Consider the following 13,186-nt stretch of genomic DNA (forward strand, 5'->3'; position numbering starts at 1 on the left):
GGTTCCAAGAATTTAGTGTAACATATAGCAACAATAAATCAAAACTCCCACTTATAAGTAGGGTATAAAAATGCTTAAAGAAATAAATATAACATAAACAATAAATAATGATTAAATAATATAAAACATAGATTCTTACCTTTTAATAACCTTATTATCATGCCAAGAGTTTCACCTTATCATCTCAACTTTAGGAAGTTAGCTATTCATTATTCAAAGTGTAAAACTTTGAATATGAAATTAACATGCTAATTGTATTTAAATGAAGAAATAAAGGAAAAATATAGAGAGAAATATTATGAACTCAAAGGTTTGTTCATAGAATGAGGGATATCTCAATACATTACAATGCACCCCTATTTATAGCCAAATTTGGGGAGACAACCACAAATAAAATATTATTTTTTTACACATAAGTCTTCATTGGTGTTCCAAGATATTATATTATATTACACATCACTTTTGAAAATCTTCTTCTCCGAATTTGCTTCTTCACATAAAAAGAAACATGTGGATAATTGAGTTGTCTAGTTGTGGTATTTTTTTCAAACTATTTGACCAAGTAATTTGAGAGATATGGTCAAAATACTAGAGCATGGTAAAACTATCACTCCTTTGATAACTTTATTTGTTGCTTAATTTGATCCCAATTGTGAGAGAATTTTTATCTCATGCTTGTCAACAATATTGTAGATATTATAATCAACTTTCTACATGTCCAAGAATCATCTTAATCCCATTTTCAACACCAAGTTTATTCTTGTTTTATCGAACCTGTAAAAAATAGTAAAAACTTGTAATTACACAACAACTTATATTTTATACAATTTATTATAAAACATATAATATTTAAACATTTAATAAAAAAAACTATATATTTATATTATAAAACATTTAATTAATGTACAATTTTTATGTTTATCAGTTGCCAAGAACATTCTTTACAAGACACTGGATAAGAACACTTTCTGCATGATCAAAATGTGTAAATCCGCCAAAGAAATTTGGGAGAAGCTGATCCAACCATGTGAAGGCAACGAGCAAACCAAGGAAATAAACTTTCAGTTGCCGTGCAAAAATTCGATAATATCAAAATGAAGGTTGGCGAATCAATGAACGAGTTTGACGAAAGACTGAGCAGCATCATAAATGAAATGAATGCACTAAAATAGTGCATTCAATCAAAAAAATTGCTCTAAAGGTGACGCGTGGTCTTCCCAAAGTCACACACAAATTAGGTAAATATAGTTGAAACACAACGACTGAAAATTTAGTTCGACGGATCTAAGTCAGGTTCTTAAAAAAATAATCAGTTCTGGACCTAAATAGATTTGAATACCAAATTTATTTATTATTTGTGATTCAGGTTACGAGAAAACTGACCAGAAACTCAATCTGGTACTTGGACAATAGATGTTCAAGACACATGACTGGAGAAACAGAATTAATATCACAATTGTTCAGATTCTTATGCCCAAAATCAGTTTTGGAGACTCTTCTTAAGGTAGAACCATGGGTAAGAGTAAGCTTATCCATGGTAACAACATTATTGATGATGTCTTACTTGTTGACAATTTGAAATATAATCTGATTAGCATAAGTCAATTATATGATCATAATCATACATTTGGATTTAGTAAACATACTTGTACTGTTAAAAATACAATTGATGACATCATTATGATAGGCAATAGATATGGTAACACATATAAAGTGAGTTGGAGTAATCAACCCAATGAACCAGTCTGTTTTGTAGCTTCAAATCAATCTAAGAACTGGTTATGACATAAAAGGTTGAACCACCTAAACTTCAAAACCATTGCGCAACTGAGTAACCATGAACTGGTAACTGGTCTGCCAAAGATTGAGTTTTCAAAAAATAAAATTTGTTCAGCTTGTCAGTTTGGGAAGCAAGTTAGATCATCTTTCAAAAACATAGGAAGTAAATCATCTACCCGATGCTCAGAACTGATGCATATGGACTTGTTTGGTCCAATATCAGTCATGTGCTTAGGGGAAATGAAATACACTTTAGTGATTGTTGATGACTTCTCAAGATTTACTAAGGTAATCTTTTTTAAATCCAGAGATCAAACTACTTCACAACTGATAAAACATTTCAAACGAATTTTAAATGAGAGATCAATTGGGATTGACAGTATAAGATCCGATCGGGAAAATGAATTTGTCAATCAAAATCTTTCTTAGTTTCTTGAAAATTTTGAAATCAGACATGAGTTCTCAGCTGCAAGAACACCAGACCAAAATGATGCAGCTGAACAAATTAAGAAATCAAACTCTTAAGGAGGTAGCGAGAACTATGCTAGTTGATTCTGGTATTTTTCAAAGTTTTTGGGTAGAAGCAGTTAACACAGCGGGTTACACTCAGAGCAAATCGATGATTAATAAGAATAATTCGAAGACACCCTATGAGATCTGGCATGGTAAGAAAAGTGTGGTCTCATACTTCAAAATATTTGGGTGTGAGTGCTTCATTCACAATAATGGCAAAAACACTTTACTGCTTTCGATGTTGAATCAGATGAATGATTATTTCTTGGCTATTCGTCAGTTAGTAAATTTTATAGAATATTAAATAAGCGTACTCTTAGTGTCGAAGAATTAATACATGTTGTTTTTGATGAAACTGTACTAACTGATAAGCCAATTGATCCATTTGAGCTAACAAACCACTTAACAGATATCAATCTCGAGGATAACGGTGAAGATGAAACTCACGCTGTCAGAAATATCCTTCAAACACCAGAACCCGAAGTGGTAAATAAACCAGTTGGATGGAACGCAGCTCCTAATGATCAGTTTGAGGTACACCAAGATAATATTCAAACACAAACTGAAGTCATTCCAACTAAAGCAGAAGAAACTGGTCAGTTATAAACTGAACCAGTTGCACAAAAAAATTTGACAAATCCAACCTACAGATGGAGCAAAAATCATCCTCATGATTTGATAATAGGTAACCCATCTGACACGGTAAAGAATAGAATACAAATGCTTAATTTATATATACACTCTGCTTTTTATATCTTAAATAAAACCAAAGAAAAATGATGAAGCTCTAGCTGATCTTAGTTGGGTAATTGCTATGAAAGAAGAGCTAAATCAGTTTACTCATAACAATGTCTGTACTTTAGTTCCAAGACCACTTTCAAAATCTATTATATGTGCGAAGTGGGTGTACAAGATCAAACTGAACGAAGATGGTTCAGTTGTGCGCAATAAATCAAGGCTATTCCCAGAAGGCTATAAGAAAGAAGAAAGAATAAATTATAATGAAACGTATACTCCAGTAGCTAGACTAGAAGCAATCATAATATTCCTTGCCTACGCATCGTTCAAGAACTTCAAAGTATATCAAATGGATATGAAAAGCGTGTTTCTAAATGGTCAGTTACAAGAAGAATTTTATGTAGAACTACCACCAGGTTTTGTAAATCATTTACTTCCTGACCATGTTTATTATCTTAAAAAAGCTTTATATAGTCTTAAACAAGCACTCCGAGCTTGGTTTGAGACTTTATTTAAATTTTTAATTGATCATGATTTTACGGTAAGAACAGTTGACAAGACACTGTTCAAATTCTCGAAAAAATATCATTCTCTACTTATCAAATTTACGTTTATGATATTATTTTTGGGTCAAATAACCCCAAATAATGTGAAAGTTTTCTAAATTAATGCAGGACAAATTTGAGATGAGTGTGATGGGTGAACTGACGTTCTTTCTCGGTTTGCAAGTGAAGCAAATGGAAAATGATATTTATATCTGTCAGACTAAATATACAAAGGAACTGATCAAGAAATTTGGCATGGAAACATGCTCAGCTGCATCCATTCCCATGAGTTTATCAATCAAGCTAGATAAAGATGAAGTGGGGATATCAATTGAGATGACACTCTACAAATTTTTAATAGGTTCATTATTGTATCTAATTTAATAGGTTTATTATTGTATCTAACTGCTGGCCATCCATATATTATATTTGTTGTATGTTTATGTGCTAGATTTCAAGTTGACCCTAAAATATCGTATTTCTTAGCTGCTAAACACACATTGAAATATCTAAAAGACACACAAAATGTGGGATTATGATATGCTAAAAATTCTTCTTTCAATTTAGTTGGATATTCAGATGCAGATTATGCAGGATGTAAGCTGGATCGTAAAAGTACAAGTGGATCATGTCAGTTCCACATGTCAGTTTCTAGGAGACTGACTGATCTCATGATTTAACTCTATTGCTACTTCTTCAACTGAAGCTAAATACCTAGCTGTTGGAAGTTTTGTGCTCAACTGCTCTAAATTCAGCAACAATTGAAAGACTGTGGAGTTATTGCTGAAGAATCACCAATCTTCTATGATAACACTATCTCAGTTGCGATTATATACACAATCCAGTTCTTCATTCCAGAACAAAGCATATTGATTTCAGACAGCACTTCATCAGAGATCATGCTCTAAAGAAGGACATTCGACAGGAATACTTATTAACTAAACAGCAAGTGGCGGACATCTTCACTAAGCCTCTACCTGAGACTGAGTTTTCTTACTTTAGAAATATTTTAGGGTTTATTTATTTATCTTAATGCTTAATTTTGGGGGAATGTTGAATTGTCAGTTGTTCGTGAACTGAACTGAGTCAGTTTCAAACTAATCAGTCAGTGCTTGAATAAACTGGTCTTATCACATAAGTTGACTTACTTTAATTCGATTGAGTTCTTTAATGAAAATCGTGATTAATTGAGTTTTGATATTTTAAAATTATTCATATTTTAAATCTAAATCCCGTTTTTGCGTAACTACACGAGTTCAGTTTCTAAAATGAATAAAAACGGTTGAAAGACCTGAATTAATGATCAAACTACTCACGGACTGACACATGCCTCCGAAATGTGAAGTCACGAAACATATTTAGAAACGACCTTTCTCAGAATTCACTTTACAGTTTCTAAAATTCTCTAACTTTCAAATCTCCAGAGCAAATTATTTGCATTTCCTTTCCTCATAGACAAATCAAGATTGAAATGGCAGCCCAAGCTCCCGCTTTTCTATTGAATGCTATTGCTATCGATTTCGACTACATTGTCACTATTAAGGATGAAGCAATCAAGGAAGAATTTCAGAAGATTGAAGTGTCTGGACTTTGTCACTTTTTGGGGTGGCTTCTCAAGAACTATACTCGCCAGAGCTCTTATCTGTCTATGATTCCAGCTCGGTATCTGATGACGGGATGATTCAGATGATGGTCAACGATCACTCCATGATTGTTGATGAAGAGTTCCTCAGGAATCTGTTCCAAATGCAAGCTAAAGGACTTTCAAGCTTTTCAGAAGTAGCTGCTTCTCATATTGAAGAGATGCAAACCCTACTTTCAGCCAGTGGGCAAATGATCAAAGTGACATAGGCGAAGAGAGAGCTGAAGCCAGAGTATTAGCTGCTGTCAGATATTGCGCATCTTGGCCAAGGTTAGCTCCTTTGCTGCCTTGACATTGGAGAAATTCCAAGTGATGACCGCGATAGTTAAAGGAATCAAGATGAACCGCTCATCAATTTTGTTCAATATATTGAAGAACATGGTGCAGTCGACGAAGCAGTCGAAGGTTTTGCTCCTCAGCTAAGCAAACTAATTGAGGACTCCGGAATCTCTCTAGAATCTACCTCAACAGTTGCTAAATTAAAGATCTACAATGCTTCTAAGGTTCAGTCCAAGAAAGTTGCAGATGAGGAGGTAGTGGTTAAAATGAAGAAAGCTGCTAAGCCCGAAGAAGTTGCTCCTCCCAAACCAAAGAGAAAACTGGTTGTGATAACCAGTGACTGTGAGAAGACTCCTTCCCCACAACTGATCAAGAAGCCACGGTCTCAGAAGACCAAGCCAGCTGTTGCTCCATGAGCTCTTCCATAGCTCAGATTATTTTCATCAGGAGCAGAGGCACCGATTTCTGCAGTACCAATTCAATCAGTCCAACCAGCTGCAGAGCTCAGATCCAAAAAGAAAGAAGACTATCATCGTAAAATAGTAACTGAATCTGGGGAAACTCTAAAGCTGACTGGGATTTCAGCTCCCCTCACCACAGTTGTCCATCCGACCATTCTTCCTCAGGCACGACCAAAAGGGGTATTAATCAGAGAAGTGGTGGACACGACTGGGTCAGGACAGGATTTACCACGTGCCCCGACTGATCCCAAGGGCAAGGTCAAGATGATTGAAGAGCCAAGGCCGAACAATGCCATTCAGACTCAGATTGATCTCATAATGGATGAAATCAACGAGTATGCTGAGCTAAAAATGGAACACTTTGACGAATGGGTACAATTTAGGACTGTAACCCTAGCCAAGAAGCTGAAGAAGAAATCAGTTCTAAAGCGATTCATTTCTTTGGAATCAGTAGTGATGAAGGCAGTGAAAGCTGTTTTAGTCGCCCAACCCATGGAAAGAAAAGCGTACTTATTCGATTTGATAAGAATCAAGAAGCTAACTGAAGTGACGGCGGAACTGAATAAATCTATGATCTAGTTGGACCAACTCCGTATGCCGACCGGGCAATATTTCAGCAACTGGACTCTGATCATCACTCTGCAACTCAAGGTCAATAATTGGGAGATGAGATAAAAGTTGCACGTTCCAGTTGACACCAGCAGTCCAACTGAGGAGTTTATCTCAACTGTTGTTGACTCTGTCGCTGCACAAGCTGATATGGAATCAGTTCAAAAACCACTCATCAAAGAACTGACAGATATTGCTCTTCCATCAACTTCTAAATTAGCTCAACCCTCCTCCTCCACAGCCTTAATCATTTTACCAACTTTTGAACCATTAGCTCAACTGACCACATATCTATCCTTAGCCAATGTGGATGAGTTGTTGTTATCAGTTGCTGAAGAAATTATTGTTGAACCAATGGTAGAGAAAGAAAGTCCCCCCCAACAACTGAAGTTGAGGCACAAGCTGAAAAAGTTCAGTTGGGAACTGAACCGATTACTGCTGTTGAAGCCAAGACAACAGTCCATGAACCATCAGTTTTACCAAAACTGATTTCCACTAGCTTGGTGGTTCCTGAGACTTTCTTTATTAACGAAGCTTCGCACAAACCGATCTCATCCAAGAAGACTGCTTAGGCACCTATTGCTTCAACTGATCATCAGGATTTGCCTCAAAGTCTATCAGTACAAGAAGAATCTGTTAATGAGGTTGCAGAAAATGTTGATCAAGATGATGGCCCTGGACAGTTTGCAGTGGTGGATTTCAGTAACAAAGGAAAAGGGAAAGCCCCAGCTATTGCTGAAGAATTCTCACCTGAACCACCGCTTGCCACTGACGTCATGCTTGACAGCATACTATCCAGTTTACAAGATCTTGGATCCACAGTCTCTCAAGTCAATTCTACACAACGTCTGCATTCTTTAAATCTAGACACTCTCAAGGACCACACAATGAAAGACTTAAATAAGCTGACCAAGGACGTATATGCCTTATTCTCAACAGTTGAAAAGAAAAAAAGCTAAGCAGTTATGATTCCTAAACTGATCTCTTCCCAAGAACTATTCAGCAACAGGATTGATTTTCTGCACACAAGCCTACCAATAAAGATTGAAACTGTGCAAAATCAGTTAGCTAAATCTGCTCAAGTCAGTTCAGCATTCCTACTCTTTTTCCGAGTGACGGTTGTTGACAAAAAGGAGGAAGAATAGAAGAAGACGACATAGACAAGTAAGAAGCACAGTGAACCAGACAGTTCAAATGATAAAGGCCAGCTGACAAGAAATCAAAGAAATGATCAAGTGTCATGCATCAGTTACACAGTTTGAGAAGCGTCTATATATAATTTGAAACTTTTTATTTTGAAATGTTTTTATGAATCTAAACTTATCTCTTTCAAAATTAATGAAAATTTCTTATTTTGTACGAATCTGTACATTTCTGAAGATTTATTTTTATCTACAATCAGTTTCAAAAAATCAATTAATATCAAGAATATCAGATAACTCAGTATAACAGTTCAGAAATCTATGTTTTGTCAAACACCAAAAAATAGGAAGCTGTTGGAATTTATTAGTTTTAGAGTTTGAAAAACTGACCAGTAACCGATCAAAAGACTTGAACTAAACCGATATTTGAACTGGTAAAGCGTAACTGAATTGAAGAAGACTTAGCAAATTTAATGGAACTAGTAGAACTGAAGTAAACCAACTAAAGTTCTCAAAGGATTTATAATCTCAAACTGATGAATCGAAGATTGACAAATTGATAACAGATCTAAAAAACTGAATGAATGATTCGCAGAACTGATATAGCTTAACTAAAAACTGAACTGAGACGTTCAAAGTGAAAAGACATCAGTTGGAACTGATGTATTCTAGATGAACTAATCAGTTGACTAGTTTGACTCCTGATCAGTTAGACACGTCATCAGTTGCATTAGAATCTCAGCAGACAAACTGACAACCCGTACCAAATCAGAACAGATGAGACTAAACAGTCTGATACATCATACCTATGTCAGAAAAAGTCATCTACATGGACTAAAAGACGATTCAACAAATATTAATCACTTAATGCATTAAATGTGACCGTTGGAATTGAATATTATATATAACTGATGAGTTCAGTTGGAAAAAGGTTAACAATCTACGAACAACTACATCAAGAACAAATCAGTAAGTTGCGATTCACATTCAAGTTTATTCAGTTTACAAATCGTAAAATTCAGCTCTTACCTCGGTGATTTATTCGTAGCATCCAGGCTACTTATTAGAGCCATTCAGCTATCAACTGATAAGTGAGAATAAAACCTAAGATTTTTATTTTGGCGTTGTTTAAGTCCGCTGAAGTGGATTATTACAGTTTTTTGTAATCAATCAAAGTCTTTTAGTGAATTTCTATCCTTGAGATAGAAGGAATGACGTAGGAGCAGTTGAAGTCTCTAACATCCATAAAACTCTTTGTGTTCCTTGTTTTATTCGTTATACTATTATGATATCATAGCCAAAATATTCAATCTATTCTTCAGTTTGTTTCCGCACTACTATTATTAGTTAACTGATTGATATAGACATAAAAGATTTCATAATTAGTTCCTCAAAAAACTAATTTATATCCGAAAAGATTTCAAAAACCGAATCGTGTATTCAACTCTCCTTCTAAACACTTCACCATTATTAACCGCTACTAACACTTTGTAGAGTCATGAATTAAATTAAATCTATTTAGTGGATGAATACATTAAGTTATTTACTAAATATAAATGAAATTCATGGGGCAAAGAAAATATAGCAATGCAACTTTTCTTCGTCAAAATTCCAAGTCCTCGGAGAGAAATGTTAATTAGGGAATATGTCCACGGTAATCCTGATATTTCGACAAGGGCCTCTTTTCTCAAAGAAAAATTTGTAGAATTGTATCATATGACAACATTACAAAAGAATTACGAACGATAAGGGGTATTAATTAACGTATTCTTTTATATTGTAAAAAAATGATCTTCCAACAATCATTGGAAGTAAACCACGAAGGCAGAAAAGGAAGGGCTTTGGTATCCATCCTTATGCTAGGAGGAGAAGAAGCGGAAGTAGTGCGAAAGTAGTTATTGGAAATCAAGAACAATATGACCTAGACAAAAAGTCATATCTTAGAAATCTAGCAAAAGAAGTGGACCATCAAGAAATAGGATGTCCTCCAAAACATCGAACTCATCTTGAAGCATGAGGGTACACCAATAAATAGAACTTTCAGAAGATCTCAAACACGAGCTAGTGAAAGTTTTAAAGATTGTAATTTCTGAACATGTGGAGCAAGATGTCATATTTCGACCAACTTTCTAGAAAATGACAGAAAAGGGACAAAAGGCTTCAAACCAACTCTGGATATTGAAGAAGCGGTTTATTATCAAAATGTAGTTCAAGCATACCAGTTTGAAGATATTCCTTTAGATGAATGTTTATATGAAGAAGAAATCTTTAGTCAAGAGGAATTTGATGGAACAAAATCATAATATGACTGAAAACGAGGTATTCGAAACACCTTTTTTCTTGTCTGGTTTCTTTATTCAGACAACAATATCTAATAGCATGGTCCAAAAGATCATGAGGGAAAATCCTAGCCTACAGAGATATCAAAGATTCTCTGCAGGACATGTATAAAAGTTCTTAGGAAATATTGGCCTAAGAAAACAGAAAGCATCATCTAATATACAAAGTTTTCAGAAGGAAAATTAAAATATCAATGGTACGGGAAACCAGATGAAGATGCAATTAATTCCTTCTGAAGAAATTAAGGAAGAATTGCAAAAAAAATCAAGATAAAAGTAGCACGAACTATGTACTGGATTCATATTGGAGCAATCTAGATTATGATAAAAGCTATTTTTAAAGAAAAAATATATTCACCTATTGACATTGCTATTTGCGATAAACTAATGAGTAATTTTCAAGATTTATTACTGGGAACAATCTCAAGGAATATGTGCACAGGAATATTGTGGGATTAATTTACCTGAGAATTGCCTACGACATAGAAGATCGAGACTTCACCTGAGCTTTAATATTACATCAAAATTTCAAAGAAAAAATTCTGATGAAATTAGGTAATAGATCATATTATATTAACTATCAAATTTCATATTCTCTATCTAATACGCATCACTTAGAATTGTTTATTATAATTGAGTTTATTGAAATATCAGAAATATTTGGAAAAGTTGCTCAAACAATTTATACATAAATAATCGAGCTTCCTTTAATACTAGAAAAAGATATTTAGATCCAAGACAAACCGATTTTACAAAAGAATCAAAGTCTTAAACTGGAATCAAGAAGACTGTCTTTTCAAAGAGATAGAATAATAAGTCATAGGCGGAGAAAAACACATGCCCACGAAACCCAACAAGTACTAAAAAGCTTTTCGACAATAGGAAAACTTAGATGCCCAGAAGGGTTGAAAGAAATCGAAATAGTATTTGATATTACAAGAAAAATAAATCAATTTCCTTGTAAATTATTTACTATTTGGAACAAACTATAATAAGAACTTACCAAGAAATGATCAATTGATGAATTGAAAGTTCATATCAAAGGAATCACATGAAAAGAACCAGATCAATTGGTTCTTGGACTAGAGTTTTTCGAGAAACACAAACTTTGGAAACGTTTAGAGAATGTAATGAAATTCATGGCAGATGACGGAATGTGTAAAATTAAATAACCACGAGCTCATTCTCGATATACATCATAACAAGGATGTTATATGAACAATATAAAGCAGATTATTTTGCTACTTATATTGATTTCGGAATCAGTACAACAAAAAGAGGAGTGTTTCCAAAAAAAATTGGAAGAAGAATTATCTCATATTGCTGGACGATTTTCCAAGAGAATCTTAATCCTACCTATGAGATTAAGATGACAGAAATATTAATCGGAGTTCCTGGCCAAACACCTTGGTACAAGGTGAAAATACCACCGATTTATTTTCATAATACATGAGCAAAAATTCTGCTAGGAAATTATTTATTGAAAATATTTAAATCCTATACATAAAAAATGAGACTAGAAGATTAATGTTTACAACACCATATGGTCACAAAGTCATAGTCCAAAGATTAAGAGAAGAATTTTACATAAAATTGTCAATCCAGTTTCGCAACAAGCATGGTGATGAATGAAAACTTGTGACCCAAAAATTATGGATTCTAGATGGTTTGGAGAAAGAATGCTTCAATTAAGAGGAGGTCAAAACATCCATCTAGAAGAAATAGAATTCCTCAAAAATGTTTTACACCAGAAAGATGTAGAGTTCGAAAGAAAAATATCCCTAGAAGATGTCAAGAAAATGATCAAAGAAAACTACAATGAAGATCTGTTGGCATGGTATGACAAAAATCAACCCCAAGCCAGCCTTACAGTTAAGGAAGACATGGAATATGAGTTCGTCAGATATAATTCTATATCAGTGAACATAAATGATCAAAGAAGAAAAAAAAACTTCAAAGTTTCTTAGGAGTAGTTTATTTTGATGGAATGTTCATTAAGAACCTAGTAAAACACAAGAAAATGTTTAGTTCATTATTTAAAAAAGATGCTAGATTTATATGTACAGAAGAACACACAAAATGACGTATCCAACTAAAGGAGATTTGTAAAAATCTTCCAAATATGTATATTCCTCAAGATGGAGATGAACTTGTATTATATACAGATGCCAATGATCATTGGTGGGCAGCAATTCTTACAAAGCTCACGATAGATGGAGAACAACTATGTAGGTATTGCAAGGGGCTATTCTCAAATGCAGAAGCCATGCTATAGCAGATATGCTTTGGTTGCAATTATTATACTTAAATAACTAATTTTGACTAATAAAAGTGATAAAGATATTAATTTTTTAAATTTTTTACATAATTATTAGTGTTGATGTAACACCCCAAAAAATTTGAGGTGTTTTGTCAAAATTTGATTAATGAATTTAAATAAATAAATCAATAAAAAATATTTACTCTAGAAAAATTTTGATATATATAAATAATTTGCATGCACATTAATTTACTTAATATTTAAAAGAGTTGGAAAAAATAAGTAAAAATTCATCTAAATAATATTAATAAGTTAAATGTTTTTTTTACAAATAATGAACACTAGAAACACATAAAATATGCTTCCAAAATATTATAACTTAAATAAATAAATACATAACAATATATATGCCCGGTTATTCATGAAGAACATTTCTATAAAAATTCCAGAAATTTATGATTAAGGTAGCTATTTTCAACCTATATGTAATGCTCGGTTACTCGTACAAATGATAATAATGCGTTTATGTAAGTTATTATGTAGTTGTGTAGCTCATTATGCTTTACATGTTGAATGATGTATCGATATTGAGATTGAATATGATTTCTAGATTGTCAATAGTATATTGAGAATGAATATGTATCTAAATAGTGATGGTAAGATGTGTAGGTAAAGGTAGTGTAATGGAAGTTGTTGAAATGAGACGAAAATATGACAGTTTCTACGGGTTTTAGCATAATGATTTGAATATTTATCCAAATTATGTGAGGCCACAACCATTAGAAAGCTAAGATATAATGCTACAACTTTCATGTTTTGGGTTTTGTCCTAATCATTGTGGATGACAAGCCAAAAGTGCCCCGTGTATATCGTCATTCC

General features: G+C 33.6%; 1 protein-coding gene across 1 annotated transcript in view; it reads right to left on the bottom strand.

The window, feature by feature from the left end:
* LOC140979036 (acyl carrier protein 1, chloroplastic-like) overlaps window positions 1–10,658 on the bottom strand; it is a 59,573-nt gene extending 48,915 nt beyond the window's left edge. Inside the window, exons 1-2 of the mRNA XM_073444391.1 lie at window positions 10,655–10,658; window positions 10,483–10,511 (exon numbers count right to left, since the gene is read on the bottom strand). Coding sequence (XP_073300492.1) covers window positions 10,483–10,511; window positions 10,655–10,658 — 33 coding nt within the window. The remainder of the gene's footprint in view (window positions 1–10,482; window positions 10,512–10,654) is intronic.
* Window positions 10,659–13,186: the final 2,528 nt, after the last annotated feature.

This window comes from Primulina huaijiensis, chromosome 6 (genome assembly GCF_012295235.1).
Source record: "Primulina huaijiensis isolate GDHJ02 chromosome 6, ASM1229523v2, whole genome shotgun sequence".
Taxonomy (NCBI): domain Eukaryota; kingdom Viridiplantae; phylum Streptophyta; class Magnoliopsida; order Lamiales; family Gesneriaceae; genus Primulina; species Primulina huaijiensis.